Source organism: Pelmatolapia mariae, linkage group LG10_11 (genome assembly GCF_036321145.2).
Source record: "Pelmatolapia mariae isolate MD_Pm_ZW linkage group LG10_11, Pm_UMD_F_2, whole genome shotgun sequence".
Classification (NCBI taxonomy): Eukaryota; Metazoa; Chordata; class Actinopteri; order Cichliformes; family Cichlidae; genus Pelmatolapia; species Pelmatolapia mariae.
In genome coordinates this window covers 23,056,997-23,076,225 of record NC_086236.1, presented here as the reverse complement: position 1 = coordinate 23,076,225, position 19,229 = coordinate 23,056,997, and the positions used below count along the sequence as shown (strand labels likewise).

At 39.9% G+C, this 19,229-nt stretch overlaps 3 protein-coding genes across 6 annotated transcripts in view; 2 read left to right on the top strand and 1 right to left on the bottom strand.

Annotated features, from left to right (window-relative positions):
• The first annotated feature begins 1 nt into the window (after position 1).
• On the top strand, positions 2-1,570 carry LOC134637281 (interleukin-1 receptor accessory protein-like). The gene is made up of 5 exons (XM_063487669.1): positions 2-105; positions 187-228; positions 304-366; positions 451-580; positions 677-1,570. Exons 1-5 carry the CDS (start codon positions 81-83, stop codon positions 825-827), a joined length of 411 nt encoding a protein of 136 aa, XP_063343739.1. The 5' UTR covers positions 2-80; the 3' UTR covers positions 828-1,570.
• Positions 1,571-3,084: 1,514 nt separating this feature from the next.
• nlrc3l1 (NLR family, CARD domain containing 3-like 1) lies at positions 3,085-9,500 on the bottom strand. Its single transcript, XM_063485988.1, has 7 exons — positions 9,423-9,500; positions 7,305-7,542; positions 6,150-6,248; positions 5,821-5,898; positions 5,627-5,732; positions 5,286-5,526; positions 3,085-5,160 (listed from the first exon to the last, which is right to left on the bottom strand). The coding sequence occupies exons 2-7, from the start codon at positions 7,487-7,489 to the stop codon at positions 3,557-3,559; spliced, it is 2,313 nt and encodes a 770-aa protein (XP_063342058.1). The 5' UTR covers positions 7,490-7,542; positions 9,423-9,500; the 3' UTR covers positions 3,085-3,556.
• Positions 9,501-14,102: 4,602 nt separating this feature from the next.
• LOC134635717 (connector enhancer of kinase suppressor of ras 2-like) overlaps positions 14,103-19,229 on the top strand; it is a 31,428-nt gene continuing 26,301 nt past the window's right edge. For all 4 annotated transcript variants that reach the window (XM_063485196.1, XM_063485195.1, XM_063485194.1 and 1 more), the window contains exon 1: positions 14,103-14,654. In XM_063485196.1, the coding sequence (XP_063341266.1) occupies positions 14,591-14,654 (64 nt within the window). In that variant the 5' untranslated portion in view covers positions 14,103-14,590. The remainder of the gene's footprint in view (positions 14,655-19,229) is intronic.

Sequence of the window (19,229 nt, the reverse complement as noted above, 5' to 3'; positions counted from 1 at the left end):
GCGTGTGTGTGCCCGCATATATATATACAGTAATCTGAAACACTGGTCAGCAGCAAAAGACTCACACAGGAGGAATCAATATGAAGCTCTCATCTGCTGTGAAAGGTAAGGACTTATTATGATACCAAACAGTTTGTTTTTCTTTGCATTATATTCGATGGTGAACGTTTTGTGTGTCTCTAACAGTTCTGGGATCTCTGTGTCTGCTGCTCGTAGATGGATTTCCAGGTACAGAATAGTTATGTGATAGAGAAAAGGTTTATTTTTGTGTAGTAAGATTTTTAACCTTAGAATGTTTTGCAGTTTCTGAAGATGAATCTCCAGAGATAATTGGACCAGGGTTTGTCCAAATGAAAACTCATCCAGGTAACGCATCAAGCCTCTTTTGATGGGACAGGCTGTGTAGTTGTGAAACCTTTCTTAGATGTATGGATGTGTTCTGCCTCCTAGGTGCACCGCTGGTGCTTCACTGTGATGCGTTTGCAAACTGTGAGGACGATGTGACTCTAATCTACTGGCTTGTCAATGACACCTTCCCCGAAGACGCCCCCAGCAGCGACAGGATAAGAGAATCTAATGAGTGAGTATCTTTGTTACAATTACAGTGGAAGTGTACATTAAATTAAAACAATTAAAACAGTCTGTAGCTGGGCTGTAATGGCTGTGTTTTCATTAGATCTACTCTAGAGGAGGGTGCAATCCTTCAGAGGAGTTTGCTGTTGAAGAACATCACATCCGAGGACCTCAAATCCACCTTCACATGCGTTGTGACAAATGCTGTGGGAGTGGCCCAAAAACACATTAAATTAATATCAACAAGTGAATGACTGAAGATAGTAAATGACAACTGTGTAAAAGACCTTGATTTTCTGTCCTCTGTCTTGTGATATAAGTCATGTCTGTCAAGAGTCAACATTGCATGTCAGGATTTTCATGTAATACTTTTGTTTGGCAACTTGTGAATGAACTCTGCTGAAGAGCTGGATGGTTCAAAACCTAAACTCCAGTTACGCTCAAAGGTAAAGCAAGTAGCTGCTGCGGGTCATCAGAATGCTCTGCTTTATATCAATCTGACAAACATACAGAGGCGCCATCTGATGTAGCAGTGTTGTGGTCCAATTGTAACTCTGTTACACTTACCCACATTACAGTCATTTAGACGACTGTACCACACAGTGAATGTGTGCTGAATGTTGTGTCAGCAAACTGTTTTCTATGCCTGTGTACGGTTCCTGTACTTGCTGGAAAAAAAATAGTGAAAATTAAATTTAGACACTTTTAAATTAATAACCATGTTTTCCTTGAGAGTTACTGTTATTCACACTTAGATATTTGAAATAAGCCAACTGCTCACTATTCCTAATAATATCTGAGTAAGCATTTCCACCATCTGTACAGCAGAGGTCAGCAAAGCAGCTCGGTTCCTCAACCTTGTTTTGTTGGGGACCAGATTTAGCTTTGTAGACGCAGTCAACATGCCAATGTCTAAGTTGTGTTTAATCTTTTTTTAGATTCATGCTTGAAAGCAGATGTAATGTCTATTGATAAATAGCAGCTCATTTAATTTGATTTGAAGAAAAAAAACAATAAAAAAAGTTTTACTTAACATTGTTTTTGTTCTTGAGTTAAAACTAGTTATCAAATATCACCAGGTCTTTATATTGATATCTGAAGCAGATTCATGAGAAACGATGCAGATATTTTGAGTCAAAGGAAAACTTCAAATGTCTGTGATGTGCTGTAGTGATTAAAGCTACAGGAGTCCATATTCTTTTTAGTTATGTAGTTTAAGCTATAAAAGAACTCCTTAAATGACATGTCAAAAGACACGTTGTGGTTGTGGAAAAGATGTTAGTGTGTTTGAGAAGGGTCAAATCATTGGCAAACATCTAAGGAGATTGCAGAAACTGCTAAAACTGGGTTAAGAACTGTCCAACGTGTTATTAAAAAGTGGAAGTATATTGGGGACCCATCGTCTTCGAGGAAGAAATGTGGCCAGAAAACCCCCTGAATGATTGTGATTAGCGATCACTTAGATGTTTGGTGAAATCAAATCAAAGAAAAACTACAGTAGAAGTCAGGGCTATGTTTAATAGTGAAAGTAAGAGCATTTACACACGCACAATGCGAAGGGAACTTAAGAGATTGAGTCTGAACAGCTGTGTAGCCGTAAGAAAATCACTAATCAGTAAGGCAAACTGGGAAAAAAAGGCTTCAATTTGCTAGGGAGCATAAAGATTGGACTCTGGAACAATGGAAGAAGGTCATGTGGTCCGAGTCCAGATTTAGCCTGTTCCAGAGTGATGAGCGCATCAGGGTAAGAAGAAAAGCAGATGAAGTGATGCACCCATAATGCCTAGTGCCTACTGTACAAGCCTGTGGGGGCAGTACTATCATCTGGGGTTGCTGCAGTTGGTCAGGTCTAGGTTCAGCAACAGTATGTGCTCCAAGAATGAGGAAAGCTGAAAACCTGACTATACTGAATGACCAGGTTATTCCATCAATGGATTTTTCCTTCCCTGATGGCATGGGCATATTCCAAGATGACAATGCTAGGATTCATCGAGCTCAAATGGTGAAAGAGTGGTTCTGGGAGTATGACACATCATTTTCACACACGGATTGGCCACCACAGGGTCCAGACCTTAACCCCATTGAGAATCTTTGGGATGTGCTGGAGAATGGTCTAACATCATTAACGCAAGGTGAAAAATTAATGCAACACTGGATGGAAATAAATCTTGTGACACCGCAGAAGCTTATCGACACAATGCCACAGTGAATGCGTGCTGAAATATTAGAGTCTGCGATCTTTGTTTTTTTGGCCAGGCAGTGTATCTTTTGCTCTTTGGCTGTTCATCTCCCCTTCTTGTCTGCTTTTTGCCTCTTTCCTTCTTTCAGAACACTTTTTTCTTTTTTTCCTCCTTGATCATACTTGACATTACGGTTACATGTTCATGTTTGTCTAAAAACAACAAAAAAATCTGATCACAATAAAAGTGTAATGACTGCATGAATAACTAAATAATGCAAGAGGTCAACAAGCAGTTAGAATGAACTCAGAGTAAAAGCATTAGTCAGACACTTTTATTATAATATTGCTCCTTATTTTTTTAAGCAGATTTTAGAAGTTAAATTATTTTTTTAGACTAACACATTTCAGGCACAGCAACAGCAGCAACACAACCCCACACTTGACAAAAGAATTTACACATTATCACGAATCTTTGATCCTAGATGCACTATGTAAAAAAACAAAACAAAACACAAAAAACCCCCAACTTCCAATATAAGGCACCTTAATCTCACACCTTTTCTAAAACAAACATCACTTTAAAATCTTCGCTTTACACATCCTTGTTATGTCTGACGATTTTAAAAGTCTAAAAATAAGCATTCACACCCTTAGTTTAGCTCCCTTAAACTCGATAGTGTTTACATTGGCTGAACACTGATCATGTTGTCATAATGTAGAGAGACTGTAGCTCACTGTGCAGCCAGCTTTTTGAATTCATTGAAGACTTGGACTTGAATAATTCTACGCAGTCATCAGCGTTTAACAGTCAGTTAAACTGGATACTGAGCCCCGTGATTGTGACCCGAGCTCCTTCAGGCAGCAGTGCAAGTTTCTATTCCTCTCAGGATTCTGACTGTCTTTCATTCTCTTCCTGATGAGAGCAGCAGCATCTTCAGTGGTAGTTGGCCACTTTAAGGGAGAGGTGAAGAAGGGCTGCAGAAGTTCCTGGTTGGTTTTAAGTGTCATTCCAAACAGGAAACGCAGGAAAATGTCCAATCTGCCATCCTCGCACTGCAGACTCCTGTCCACAGCGTTCTTGTACATCTCCGAGGGTGTGGGCCCCCTGAACATACCCTTAACTTTGTTTTTCAGTTTCTCCTCGAAAACGTTCTTCCCGAGATTTGCGAAGGTGAGCATTGCATAAAGAGCAGCCAGGTACTCCTGCATGGTGGGGTGGATAAAGCTCAAGACATTCTCGTGGAACAGCACGTATGGCTTTGTGACATACTGCGTGCACAGGCCTGTGTAGGGCACTGCCTCCTGATCGTTGATGTCATTTTCTTTCCAGTCAGTCTGTGCTATCTTGTACTGGCCTTGTTCCAGCATCGAGAAGGCCAGCTTTCCAAGTTTAATAAGAAAGTCTCTCTCTTTATCTACGCTGTTTTCTGGAGCTCTCCATTTGCGATTCTGACGCAGGAGTGCAAACAGCAGCTTTGTGTAGATGTAGGTGATGCTGTTTGGCAGCTCTGCGTGTGTGCCCTTTTCTTTAAATACGCGCTGGCACTCATTGGCCACTATAGAGCAGAACAAGGGCAGGTGGCACATGACACGGAGGGTTTTGGTAGAATTGATATAATCAATAACTCGAGCTGCTTGGTTTGAGTCCTTAAACCTCTTCTGAAAGTACTCGTCCCGTTGAGTGTCACGGAAACCAAGTACTTCTATCTCATCGTAGTGCGCATCCCATGGGACGCAGGCACGTACATATGGCCGAGTAGTAACCAAGAACAGGCCGCGGTAAAGCAGCCTCGCTCTCATGAGGTTGACCACGATGACCTTCAGATTGCTGGTATCTGTGGGGTCACTCAGAAGCTCTGTGTTTTCAAAGTCAATCTTCCAGTGGTACTCATCCAGTCCGTCAAAGACAAACATCATTTGGCATTCGTCGCACCTGTAATCCTCATCTCTCAGTTTTTCTGTTGCCGGGTAGAGTTTTTTAACTAGGTCTGCCAAGGAAAGTTTTTCGCCCTCAAACTGTTTGAGTTCTCTGAATGGCAAAGGAAACAAGAAAGTCACGTGCTTGTGTGCTCGTTCTTCAATCCAATCGAGGACTAACCTTCTGACTGCCATTGACTTCCCTGATCCTGCCACTCCAGTGAGCAATATAAACCTTGAGCTTGAGGTCTCCAGATACTTAGGAGTTAAAATATCTGCAGTAGAAATCTCCTTGGGTGCTTCCTGGTTGCTGTCCAGCTTTCCTATTTTCATGACCTCGTGTTCGATATTGGGGCCATTATCACACGTGGAAACAATTTTGAGAGTAGTATGGACATCGTCAAAGGGCCTCTTCTCACCACCATAATCCTCACATACTTCACCGTATTTCTGCTTCAGAGACTCGGCTAATTCGTAGCGTACTTCATCTGAAAAAAAAAGAAAAGAAAATGTGCATACATGAAAAAGTTTGTGCAGATGTGTCATCATTGCTTTCATTAAGGTTAAATTAGCAGCCAAAACAAGACATTAAGGCATACTCAAGGGCACTTACTTCTAAGGCACAAAGTATCGACATATTCAACCAGCTTCTTTTTCCCCATCTCGGCCAGATGGGTTTTGGTGATCTGGAAAGAATTTTCAAGGCTGTAACACTCGAGTAAGCGGTCGACCAGGTCCACTAGGTCCGTGTTTTGTGGAGGCGTGTTGAACGACTGCGGGTAATACTTCCAAAGCATCCTTTTGAATGCCATAAGGTCAAACTCTGACAGCTTTCCAAGGGTTTTTGAGATAGCCTAAACCCAAAACAGCAGTCAAATATAACTATGTCTATATAATGCTTGTTTTTATCTTTAGCAAAAAATGGACAAAGGCAAAAAAATAACAGTGACTGACCTTGAAAGTGAATGAAATTGATAGAGATGGATGCCTATTCTCACTTGTGTTTTCGATTAACTTGTTTGTGTCAGAAGATTCAGGGACATCCTCTTTGCTCCTGACCCTAGTGATGTCACAGTGAACATGCGGCAAAATATTTTAGTGACAATACTGGAAAAAGCAACACGCAGTAACATGTGCAAGTTTCTTACTTGCGAATCTTCTTTTCACAGTCGTCACTGTCAACGGAGTAACAGCTAGAGTACGAATCTGCTCTCTGTCGGCGGACACTAAAAACAGGGAGACAAAGATGTGTTTAAATAAAGTGTTTCACTCTCTTTCCAGGAATTAATTTAACAGAGACAGATTTCGTCCCCTCTGAATATTCTTATATGAAAAGCTTGTGTATTTTTTGGATAGGCTGCTTGGACTATTAATCCATCTTCTTTAACTGGAAAGTACTTTAGTTCAACTTAGTTTTTTTGTTTTTTTCCCTTAAAAAAATTGCTTTCTGACTAAAATTGACATGACTTGTTTGCACCTTGTGGAAGATGTGTTGTCTTCTTTCATTTTGTCTGAGTCTTCGCTTGTCATTGTGCTGTAGCTCTGAGCTGGAGACAAGGCCTGGTCCACGTAATACCTGAAAAAGAAGGAATGGTAGAATGACAGTTTTTTTAGTTACTTAGTGATCACACAGCAAGTAAATTTCCAGACATCATGCAAAATAGCCCAGTCTGTGATTTTTCTTACTTATCTGGAAAAGTCTAAGCTATTCAAATTGAGGATATTGAGCAATTATGATGCATGATGGAAGGGCTTTCCTTCACTGGAGTGACTCTACTAAGACTCAGCATATGTGACGTAGCAAAAAGACAGCCAAAGTTGCAGACCGAAAATCCCACCTGCGCACAAAAACAGCCAAGCACTGACGCAATCAAGAACAACGGGGGTTTCCAATATTTCCAGTTTAACTTCACTGTCTGCAAATATCTTTCAACATATGTCAGAAAACTGTAGTTTATTGAGCAGGTGCTGATGCATAAAGTAGGAATAAACTGTGCTCTATTTGGCCCCGAAATTCTAGTTCAGCAGACTTCAACTATGAGGGGAAAATCCCCTGTCAGCAGAGTCACAACCACTTAGTAGTGTGACCGGTCAATAACCCAGTGAAATTCTCACTATTAATGATGCATGCAATTTTCCTGTCTTTAGCCTGTGCTGATAACTAATTGATTTACAGTTTCATGTAACTAGTCTGGTTTATAATCATTTCTGAATGTAATTGAGTATTTACGCATTGGTAGTAAACCAAAAGTTCAAAGACCGGACACAGTTTGACATCTTCAACTTAAATATGCGTAGAAAAGAAAACAAAGATGGATGCATGAAATATAAATTACATATGTACATGTATAACATGTAACGTTGTACATGTACACAACCCAAAAAGAGACAAGTTGAAGCTGAAGACATCAAGTTCTGAAATCCCACTGCAAACTGAGTGATGCTTATTTTTATGTGTTGTAACCTAAGAAAATTACAGACAGTCACAGCGTAGGTCGGCATAAATCATCCAGAAGAGTGGGGATTTTTTTTACTTACTTAACAATACTTAAAAAGCATTTTCACTACAAAAACACAGCGTTAGAGTGAGAGAAGCACAGGAAGGGGTTGCAAGTCAAACATTTCTCCATACCAGTGGGTTGTGTCCATTGGACTGGGTCCCAGGTCAAGCGAAGGTCTTCTCGGAGGAATGTAGTAGAGGTCCTCATCTTCATCTTCTACCTCCTCCTCAAGCCCACTTTCCCGTCTTCCAGAAGCTGCTTCCCCAATGGAAGAGCCTTCTGATTGCGTGGCCATCGCTTCGTCTACGTCGCTCATGATGTCATGGAGAGGGTCAGTAAGCAGCACTGATAAGAAGAAGAAGAAAAATCCTGGGGAAATAAAGGAGACGGATATTAAGCTTTCTACTCTTGCTTATTCAACACATTTCTGCTACTAAAGCTGTCTTTAGTAATCTTTTGACATTGCCTTGCCAGAAGAAAATTATACAACTTTCCTTTAGAGGTCTTGAGAAAGTAACTAATAAGCATAAAAGACTGTGTTTTTAAATATTCTGACACTGGCTCCTACATTGGTTTAAATAGCGGTGCAGGGGTTAGCACAGCAAGAAGGTCATTGGTTAGCCAGCTGGTGCCTTGGAGTGTGCATGTTCTCCCTACACCTGCTACTGCTCCCTCTCACAGTCTAAAGACATGCATGTTAGGATGACTGATGACCTGTCTAGAGTGCACCCCATTTCTTGCCCATGATTGCTGGGATAGGCTCCTGGACATGATCTGATATTGTTGTGTTGGTGTTGTTCCCGAACCGTCATAACACTTGTGGTCCAGGATCAGAATTGCAACTGACCAATCACATCGTGTGAGCATTCATTTAGCATTAGCCAAGAAGTTAGCTAATGCTATTAAAAACTATCACTAGCAAACCAGCATGAGCAACCTAAATTTGGCAAAAAGCAAACATACCTCTATAATATATCTGTTACACTGCATGAATTACTTAAGAAAACTTGAAATGCCATGTGTTTCAGAATAGAGTTTATACAAACAAAAGTATTTCTTTCCTTCTCCCTCACATTGCAAAGTTATGACAACAACAGCATGGCTGGTCAATTGCAATGTTGATCCTGGACCGACATTATTATGGTGATGTAGAAACAACACCAACACAGGGATATCAGATACACTGACTCCAGGCACACTGTGACCCCCGAATAATGAGAAGAAAATGGATGGACAGCTCCCAATTATTTTGTAATTATGGCTTCTTTTATGTGTAAACCTAAACTCTCTCACTAGACGCCACCCACCCTCATTCCCATGAAAAATAAGTAACATAAGTCCTAAATAGGAATGTAGAAACAAATAGCGGTGCACGTGTTACTTTTTAGATTATTGCAATTCGAGCTGCAGCAAGTGTGCTATTAGTATCAAAGTGATCACGTTTCCCACAGCATTACCATTTGCTAGCATTTGTAAGTCTCATATCACATTAGCACTTTGCCTTAATTACACTTCCTTGAGTTTTGAAAAGTAGACTGGGAGGTGGCGCCTGGAGCTATCAGGCCCCTCTCCTGTAGAATCAGCACAATTTTGGTACCAGTGTCTATTAATATGCTGTGTCTTTGCTCTTTGTCCCCTCCCTCTCTCTTCTTCTGTGCACTCCTGCAGGTAACTCTGGTTTATTGTTATACATCTATTCCTACTATCTGTCAAGCTGATCACCGCCCACGCCGAGCCTGGTCATGCCGCAGGTTTCTTCCTGCTTAAAGCAAAGCTTGTTTCGCTACTGTATACATGTGCTTGCTAACATGAATTTGGTGGCCTTTCTTACTCTAACTGTTTGAGGCCTACATTCATAAAGCAGAATAGAAATTGGTTTAATTTGACATTTTTGGGAACTCTTCCGCATTGCGTTTTCCTTTTCTTCATGTTATGAATGGGAGCTCGTGGCACCTGTCTGACCTACAGCAGCCTCTACATACCATGATAAAATTATGTCCGCGGCTTTTCATAATGTATTTCTGATTGATTTAATGTTAGCCGTGTTGATGTTGAACTTAGAGATTTACATAAGCTAACTCGATGAAGCGCAATAAGAAGTCTCCAACAGGCAATGAGGAACACGACTTTTACACAAAACGACGACAAATGCTTTCACGACACTCAATCATCTCATGCAGTTTCACTGTTTATAAAATAAATACATTATTACTACATTAAAAGCATGCAATGAACAGTGAATAGCTTACCCTTCTCCGTGACTGGAAGTTTCTTCTTCTTCTTCTTCTTAAGTTTCTTCTTCTTATTATGGCTATACCACACCTCACTAGGCCTACACTACCACCTACAGGATAAAATGTGAAAATCAAGAGAAAAAAGACGAGTAGTGAAGGTGTGGTACAGTACACAGAGGTATTAAAAAAATCATATGCATCCAAAAACTGCAAAAATACATATAAGTAAAACTCCAAAAGTAAAATAATCACAAATCTGAATGAATTTTTTCATATTATTATGTTTTATATCATGTTGGCATAATATAGACTCAGTACTTTGAAGCTGAGAATTGATCTAGAAGGATGTCAAAGATCTATCTATCTATCTATCTATCTATCTATCTATCTATCTATCTATCTATCTATCTATCTATCTATCTATCTATCTATCAATAGATATATATGTATATGTATGTATACACAATTGACAATCAATTTTGTATGTAAATCTTAGCAATGTCTAAATAAATGTGGTAGTATAATAAATTCCACCTAAGCTGCCTGTAAAATTGACTCTTCACCTTTGCTTTCACCACAGAAAATATTACACAGGAAAACCTGAAAATGTACAGGGCTGGTGGAAAAACACTGGCTTAAATCACTTCATTTAGCTGTTTAGGTGTTCTGATCCTGGCTGTTAGAGTTATATTATAAGTGACCAAAGGACTGGAAAACTTACCAAAGAGATGTGCTCTCCACCCAGCGATTTACAACTGCAGTCCTTTCACTGCTGGACTCTCCATGCACAGTTATTCAAATGACAAATAGAAAATTGCTGCAGCACAGACTTTTTTTTTCCACAGTCTTTATTTTAAAAGCCAACTGCTAACTATTCTGGGTGGCTATCTGGCTTTTATGCCAGCAGCTAATGTAACTTTAAACAGCCAACTCCGAGCTGATATGATGACTGGACTGCAAAGACTTGCAAAGCTTTTAGCTCCATATGATTACTTTTGTTTTCATTTTCAAACTTGTGGACTTTAGACTCAGTCAGACTTAAATTACATCACTTGAGACAAACCTGAAACCAGTAGCAGTAACTGGGTACATCCCATGCAATCAGATGTGAAATGTTTATAGAGTACCACTTCAGCTAACTATATAACAGCTGTTTATATATCTACTACTACTACTACTACGCTAAGGTTTTATTGTTTAATTTTATGATACTTCATGGCACATTTATTCTGACTAAATATAATTACTATATCTGTTATACTGTGTTTTAGTACCCAGTATTAAAGGACTTTACTTGAGCAGATATTTTCCATTTTATTACTTTGCCTCAGAGGAAAATATTGTACATCTTAATCAAGTATTTTTGTCTCACAGCTTTCATTGCTTTCATTTTGAACACCTTTCCTGACCAAACTTTTAATTTCCTGTTTCTCTGAGCTCATGAAAAACTACATGTGGTTCTCACAGGACAGCACTACTACTAATATATAAAGCAATGTCACAGAATCTGATCTATTGGAGTAGGTGATATAATTTCCTTAGGGATTAATAAAGTATTCGGATTCAGATGAATTCCTTAACAATAACGATAATTAACACTTTAAAATGCTAGACTTTAACTTTGGATACCACTGTTGCAAAATTGTTGATTTATTCTTATACCTTTAGATAAATATGGTATTGAAATTTGCACAGAGTGGTGTGCAAATGAATTTAATGAGTACTTCCTCCATCACTGCACTTCTTGCAAGTCAGTGTCATCTTGAACTATATGATGACCCTGCTGTTATATAAGTCTGATACTGAATGTCAAACCTGTGAGAGCTCGTGCTCGATGCACAGTAATACACACATTTCCCTCGGCTGTGTCCCTGCTGCACAATATGACTCATAAAGGTGAAAAAAAACAAAACAACCAACATTGCTTAAAGGAGCTGTAGCCAGTGAAATGATTAAGTTTCACACTTCCTGTCTGTATGCTGAGCGATGGGGCAAGATATTGGCAAGGCAGTGTAATGTGTTGCTTCCTATTGCATTACTTTATGGAGGCCCTGCTGCCAAATGTTTTTTTTTTTTTTTTTTTTTTAATTCAAAATACACAGGCAACCTAACAGGTTGCACCCCCATCCTTACCCACCCACATCACCACCCCCACCAATTTAAGGTCCTCCCTAGTTCATGATTCCTTTTAAAAAGATATCAACTAATTCGTGATAAAGAAAAAGCTAACATGACAAACACCTCAACAAAGCAAATTCATAATTTGCAAAGATATAATTCATACATTATATCATGAGTGCAATGTAAATGCTTTATTGCAATACCCCATGTTGTAATGATAAGGACTGTTTCCTGATAGCACTGAGTTCTTCTGGGAGTACCACTATTATTTGCAATGATCTTGGATCCCAACTTAATCTGCTTCCCTGGCGCCTATCTGGGTGCTTCTTCTGACATCTAAATCACTCAACTGTGGAGTTTTAAAAAAGCAACATTATGTTGTTCATTAACCTTGAGAGGAGTATTTTTTTTTAAATTCCTGTACATTTTTTGTGCCATTATTCATTATATATATATAATAATATCTTTACTGAATGTAAATTAATGTAATAGAAACTAAAAAGAACAGCAACCGAATGAAATATGCGCTCATCAGTTAATTCATATTTTAATTTTAAAAAAAAAATTGTATTCATATGTTACTGCACTTAGTTAAAATGCAGAATTACCATTTCCAGGCACTAAGCTTCCCCCCCGAAGCTGTTTACCCATACATGAAAAAAAACACAGGCACATGTCAGCATCCTTGTCTTGGTGGTGATCGTTGTTTCCACTACACTGCGCTTTGTGTGATGGAGGCGTGAGCAGCGACAAAGACAGCAGGAGGAAACAGTGGCTTGTATGAGGGGTGATTAGTGCCCCAGGGCCTGAAAGGAAAATAGGAGAAGTGGTTCCCAGAATACCCACTCTGCCTAATGGAGTTAGTGGCATGTGTAATGACGTGTTGTCGTCAGATTGCGGCAGTGTTCAGAAGACAAAAAGCAGGCTGTTCTCTTTTCCCAAGCAACATGCCTGCTCTCAGCGCTGCAAAAGCTTATGCCCTGTGGGGGAAAGCATTGGATGTTAACAACAAAGGTCCCTTTAAGTGCAGCATTTCCTAAACATTATATGTGTAACTAATTTAGTGAACACTTTTTTTTAAACGTGACCACAGTGGTGTGGTTGGCAAACTGTTATGGAAACATGGACACGGACACAGCAACACAGACAACCACATCTGCAATTGAAAACATTTTTCAAGCAAAAAATGCAAAACTTTTGATGGTTTCAGGTTCTTATTGCATAATAGCGAATAGGGTCAAGTGTGGCATTGACTCCTCAGTTCAGTAGCATTTGACAGTGTCTCATTGGGCTCTTTCTGTGAGTACTTTCCTAGATTTTCTAATGTATTTTTTAGACCTAGCATTTTATTGATAATAAAAATAATACAAACTAAAGTATTTATAAAATATTTTTATAAAAAATTATACATATACTAAGGCTCATTTCTAGTTGTCATTGGCCAAAACTGCTCGATGTCTAACGCAGATGCCTCGGGATCGCATATTTACTGTTTACAGATGACACGGTACTGGCTTCATGGAGCGAAGACCTTCAGCTCGTACTGGATTGGTTTGCAGCTGAGTGTGAAGTGGCTAGGATGAGATTTAGAAACCTCCAAGTCAGAGGCTTTGATTCTCAGCTGGGAAAGAGTGGAAACAGCATCCAAAGCTGGGAATGAGTCGTTGCCCCAAGTGGAGGAGTCTCAAGATTTTGTTCAGGAGTGATGAGAAAGTGGAGAAGTAGATTTACAGTTGGACCTCCTTAATGCAAATCGGTTGTGGTGAAGACAGAGCTGATTTCCATAATATTTGTTGTCTGTAGTTATTAATTTACTTGTTTACACACTGCCTGATTCTGTTGTGTTACAAGGAAATATCGCCAACAGGCGATGCAGCACACCCTCTGGTGGACAAACTATGCAATCTCAACACTCATGGAACGCTTCTTCCATCTCTTCTTTACTTTTCAAATTTTAATTTATCAGCTGTTATAAATACCATGTCAATAGATAATTGACAAATATCTAACACTGGTCAGTAATATTAGCCAACTGATAAATCAGCGGGGTTTAGTTTCTAGCTGGGTGTCTTCTTGAACTGTAGCCCCCTGAAGATAAACGGTAAAATAAGTATTTATTGATATTTAACCAAAAGAAATAAAAAGTACAATTCAATTTCCAAATGATCCAGAAAGATTTTGGAATTAAGCGCCGACCTCTATTATGTACTTTTATCTTTCTAGATGTTTATCAAAACCTATATACTTGACTAGAGTCACGATTTTCTATATAAGATTTTGTAGGGTTTTTCTAATTAAAGAATACAAGTTAATATACAAATCACTTTAATTTTTTTTATTTACATTTTTATTACCACTGCTTTCCTGTGGGCTGTGGTTGATGAGTGCTTTGCTAAAAACATAGCAAATAAGTTCTGCCACTCCAAAAGCTTTACATGGATCCAGCACTTCTTCTTATCAAAATCCCTTATAATCTAGATCCATTCATTCCCATTAACAGCCCCCACCCCGCTCGCACTCCTCCTGGCTTCTTGTGGCATTAATCACACCACATACAGAGGGTACACTCCGCGCGGTGAAAGCTATGACTCCATGTCTGTGTATGAGGGAGGATGCTCAGAGCGAACCCATCCTTCCCAGACGCCAGTGTGAAGTAACAGTCTGCGCGTTGTTCTCCGCTCTGGAAGGTACTGGGATGTATTTTGGAAGAGGGGTCGGGCAGCAGCGACCCACCAGCATCCGAGCCTGACATGAATCACAAGTAAAAGAGCTCTTTCAAGCAAGTGAAGAGCACAGGAATGTGCACAAGTCCGCCGAGCTGCACTCGGGCTTCTCACAGCGACATTTTGGACCTTTTGGACCTACCTCGATTTGTTTGTAAATACTCAAACCAATCACAGAAGACTTTAGATGGTCACTGAATCAAGCCTATTTTAATATATGTTCTAATTTTCTTTCTATTTGTTTTTTTTTTTAACGTTTTGGGTGGGGAGTTTGGTTTGTGGGGAGTGTGTGTGTGGGATTTTTTTTTCTTTTGTCAAGCGCGAAGACAAACTTCTACCATGGCACTGGTTATGGAGCCCGTGAGCAAGTGGAGCTCTAGTCAGGTGGTTGACTGGATGAAAGGTAAGGCATCAGACGCGATGACCATTAAACTGCTGCGCTGCAGTGAATCGCATGTGTGGTGTTGCGCTGAAATGCATTTCAACACAGACTGACTCGAGATGCCAACAGAGAACAAAACACCTGCTGAGCCTCGGGGTTTCGCCTCGTCGCCTTGCAGCTTCGGGAAGCTTTTAATCACAGCCTTAAATCAGTTAATCGATCTTTTTTTTCCCAAGCACTTCTAGCTTGCAGACGTCTTGCCCCCCCACTCCTTTTAAAAAAGATGTTCTCCAGAGCTTATCAGATTCAAACAGCTCTACACGGAAAACCCATCTATTGTGTCCTGCGGTGGTCATTGTTAACATAAGGCTGCCTCGCAGATGGTTGTAGCGGAGACCTAGTAATTACACACAAATGATTTCCCCTCTCGCTGGATCTGGGTGCAGAATCTGTGTGGAAGAAGAAAGAAAAAGAGGTTCGAGTTATTGACCAAGATTTGCATGTGCACAGAATAAAAACAGAGCTGGGAGAGCAGTACACTATCAGAGCTTGTACAGCCATCTGTGATATGTTTATCCACAGATGCTCAAGACATTAAGAAGTCACAGCTGACTTAGATGAGCTTCAAGTAGTTTCAAAACCTCCCAAGGGTACCTAAATCCTGAGGCCTATCATAAAGATTATTAACTCAAAAACAAAACAAAACATAAAATCCCCACAAAAATCACTTAAATGCGAATCAAAACATTCTTTTTTTTTTTTTTTCATTTTTCAGGGATCCTCCAGCAGAATAATGAGGTTGAGTTTGGTGATGAAGCACTTTTGAGATTTTCTTCTTGAGAGAGAGAGACTGTGACATTTAGACTGAATTGAGGGCTGGAAAGGGGTTAGATAGACATACAGTTGTTGTTGCAATTAATTCATCATCCGCAAGGCTCAGTACAGCTGTCGGATGAGCGGCTCCTTTGAGGAAATTTGTCCGCTTATTCAGGCTCCAAAGATCTATAAATGTCCCAAACAGCTGTGGAGGATTTACTTCCACAGACTGTCAGGAATACTTTCAGGGCACAGATTCCTCATTAGCCATGCTGCTTTTTTGTCTGTTTGCATTACAAAGTTGGTACTTTGAGGGGAAATGTGATAGAAATGCAAGAGGAGACCTTAAAATCACTGGGAGGATGCGATCTGCCTGTGTATTTGTCTTTTAACTCACATAAGCGCTTGTTTTTCAAAGCCACGTGCTCACGTGTCAGGCAATGGCCTGTTTCAGATGAAACATACACATCCATAGGCCTGCATCTTTACCGCCTCAACACACACACGCACATATGCACATACACACAAGCGAACATTATTATTCTAAGCCTGTAGGCCTTTTCTGCTGGCTCAGATATGTCATGATTGCAAGGATCAGACAGTTCTTAGTATGAGTTGTGTATTACAGATTGTACCTCAATCTGATGTGGCCTTATAAACAGGCTGTTTAGGAGTGGATGCTTGCTCAGAAAGGAAACAAGATCCATGTGCAGCTTTATTTATAGAGACACACAGGGATGATTAGACGCTGAGATGGGCTGAAATTGAATGTCCTCGATAGTTTTAAACGAGATCCAAGATGATCTGTAAATACGCTGGTGGCACAAGTGAGGTATGTAAAGAGCAAGGAGTGGAGATTGGAAACGAGAGAGGACTCTTCAGTGTCCCACATCTGACAAGTGGAGCAGAGACAGTTCTTGTGCCTAGAGCCCAGTAATGGTAATTTAAAGTGAGGGAGTGAGTGGCACGGAGAGACACTGAAACAGAGGAAACGATGGGGTGGAGGGGGTTTCATTCTTGTCTCGCATCCATTATCGAACCCGGAGGACTGGCAGCGTTTTGTCGTTAGCATTCACAGGTTCCATTATTACCATACCCGCTCCGTGATGTCACAGGAGGCCAAATAGGGGCACCCCGTGACCTTCCCACAGTCCCACTCTCCACCCCCTGTTAGTGTTTTGTGTGAGCTAGACGCTTTATTCCCAAGCTGCTTTAAAGAATAGATCCTCATCACAAAAGCGAAAAGAATTCCAGCTTGACTGGAAATTGGTTCTTACTAGGTGAAGGGTATCAGTGCAAACACATAAAATATGTGCATTTCATTGCAGTGTTGCGCTTTGTACTGTCTGGGTGTTTTTGAAGTACAAACCTAATGCAGTCTTAGAATTATCTGCGCATGAACATATTTGTTGTCTTGCAAGGCATATCAGTTTTTATCTTTCAGTGCAAACCCTCACTGTCTTCTTGTCAAACACAGACAACGACAGTGATCAATGACAAGTCAGATCAACACAGATCCATAATAACAATGCTTAACCGCCCTAAAGAGCTCTCTCTCCTTACAATGCCAGTGGATTATCTAGAATGGAGATCATAATGTGTCAGCGCTGTGCTTTTAATTTCTCCTCGGCGTGCCTGATAATCTGACTGACATGCAAGAGACAGGAAAATTGATGTGGCTGAGATGTCTTTCCATTCCACCAAAAAGGGATTTCTATTGCGCATTGTTCTTTTGCATAAGGCTTTCAGCAAAATATGAAACAAAACATGGCAGATTTCAAAGGAAAAATAGAGAATAGACAATATTAGTGCCATTTTGTGCCATGTTCCCCTTTTATTTATAGTAAGACTCATTTATACAGCACATATCCACAAGATGCTTTATAATGTCATTTAGAAATGTGAAATGCTCTGGGAGTTTTTAAATGCTTCCTGATGAAATCGGCAACAATTAAAGTAGCTGGTAACTTCATCAGGTCAATATCTCATGCTAGCGTGTTGTTACTTTTTGCAAACTATCATGTTCTCCCTTTTCTTATTTCTTTATATTACCCCACGGTCAGCGAGAACCCCTGCCAAAAAACCTGCTTTGTGGTTTCTATGGCAACATGGGGAATACTTCATTGACATGATGAGTCTCAATTAACTTGGTAAAGAGGCTCATTAGTTAAGCCTTTAAATGTTATGCAAAACCATGAAACTCCCTATGTTTCCTCTCGACCGTTTAGCTGCCAGCTAAACCTGATCTGAATGCTTGATGGGGTTGAAGCTTAGCACTGAGACACATGTATATGATTGGTCCACTGCAATAAAAAGACAAGACGAGGAAAGAACTAACCTTGTGTGTGTTAGAGAGAAAGAGAGTGAAAAGGGAGAAATAGGGTCTGAGAAGATTAAATGTATAGGAAAAGCAACACAAAAGCTGCTCCCTTGTAGCTCACTTATTAATGTGTTTGCTTGATCTGAAAGTGAATAAAACATAAATGAGTAAATGAGTTTCTAGGAAGCCTGAGGCAGAAACATCAATTATCAAATCAAATTTCATATAGAAAATAAATCAAATTGTGGTTTAGTTTATGCAACATGATTCTGCATGCTCGATTTGCAACATAATTTACATCATCGGGACACAGTGCAGCTTCTGAAGTAAATACTTTCATGCATTACAGAGACACGCCATCAATAACTGCAGCAGTCTCCTGATTCTTTTCAATGTTTAATGCTAACACCTCGAGGACCAGTGGGTTAAAGTTAGAGTTGCTTTTATGCACTCCTCTCCTAACCATTCAACCATATGATCAAGTCCTCAGATCAACCTTTCAAGTTCAAATCGCACTCTGGGGACACGCTGCCATATTAGATAATCACAAAAAATGTGACAGACTTAAGTCTATACAAAAACTGGCAAAGATGATCTTCAGATCAAGCCTAGTTTTTTAGTTTAACTTTTCAAAAATACTGGCATAATTATTAGCTAAACTGATAAACTGGATACGTGATACGTGGACTCCAGAGCATGTTTGCAAATTTGTGGCTTTTACCATTATTTGGGACTCCAATAAGCAGATATCTCTTGAATTATTAGCCTTAAAACTAATTATGAGACCTTTCAACCTAACTGTAAGATCGTAAGGCAGTGGCAACATGTATTTTCTTCAGAACAGGTGTATGGACTTTGCAGTCCTTCCTTTGGTTGTTCGTGAAGAAAAATCACCACTGGAGATGTGCAATAAGCAAAAACACATTTTTCCAATCAGAGCTCACAGCCGTGCTTTTAACATGATCAAAAGAAGTTGCCGTGGGGACTGTTCGGCCCCCTTATCACCTACTGAACTGCTCGGCCCCCTCATCACGGCTTGAGGTATTTTTTGAAGGCATTTCTTGGGATGCTTTGGTAACAGACTTTGTTTTTTTTTTGTAAGTTTTTGATTTACCCTGTGTATATACTTTTTAGAAAACAGTTTCTAGTCATACATTTCAGGGTGTAAAACTGGTTGACGCAGACAGAAGATACAGAATCACTTAGTTTGTTTTCGTCTGCTGCACTTCATCAACTGTTTCTCCAGAAGATTTCACACCTGCTGCAGTAGCTGAATATGTAAAACAACTCGAGCACACCTACATAGCTTCTTTCTAGCTGAAAGCATTTTCTGGTTTGAAGCTGAAAATGCAGCTCAGAACTGTTGACGAGGGGGAGTGTGTCAGATTTCTTGTCTTGACACAGACTGCTTCACACTCGCACACAACAAAATACAACCTGTGCTCACACTTTACAGATTT

Coding starts and splice junctions, on each gene's coding strand:
- LOC134637281 (XM_063487669.1), top strand. CDS start 81: ATGAAGCTCTCATCTGCTGTGAAAG. Junction 367..450: donor CCAAATGAAAACTCATCCAG/GTAACGCATCAA, acceptor TCTGCCTCCTAG/GTGCACCGCTGGTGCTTCAC. Junction 581..676: donor AGGATAAGAGAATCTAATGA/GTGAGTATCTTT, acceptor TGTTTTCATTAG/ATCTACTCTAGAGGAGGGTG.
- nlrc3l1 (XM_063485988.1), bottom strand. CDS start 7,489: ATGAGCGACGTAGACGAAGCGATGGCCACGCAATCAGAAGGCTCTTCC. Junction 5,899..6,149: donor GACAACACATCTTCCACAAG/GTGCAAACAAGT, acceptor CCCTGTTTTTAG/TGTCCGCCGACAGAGAGCAG. Junction 5,733..5,820: donor TGTGAAAAGAAGATTCGCAA/GTAAGAAACTTG, acceptor TGACATCACTAG/GGTCAGGAGCAAAGAGGATG.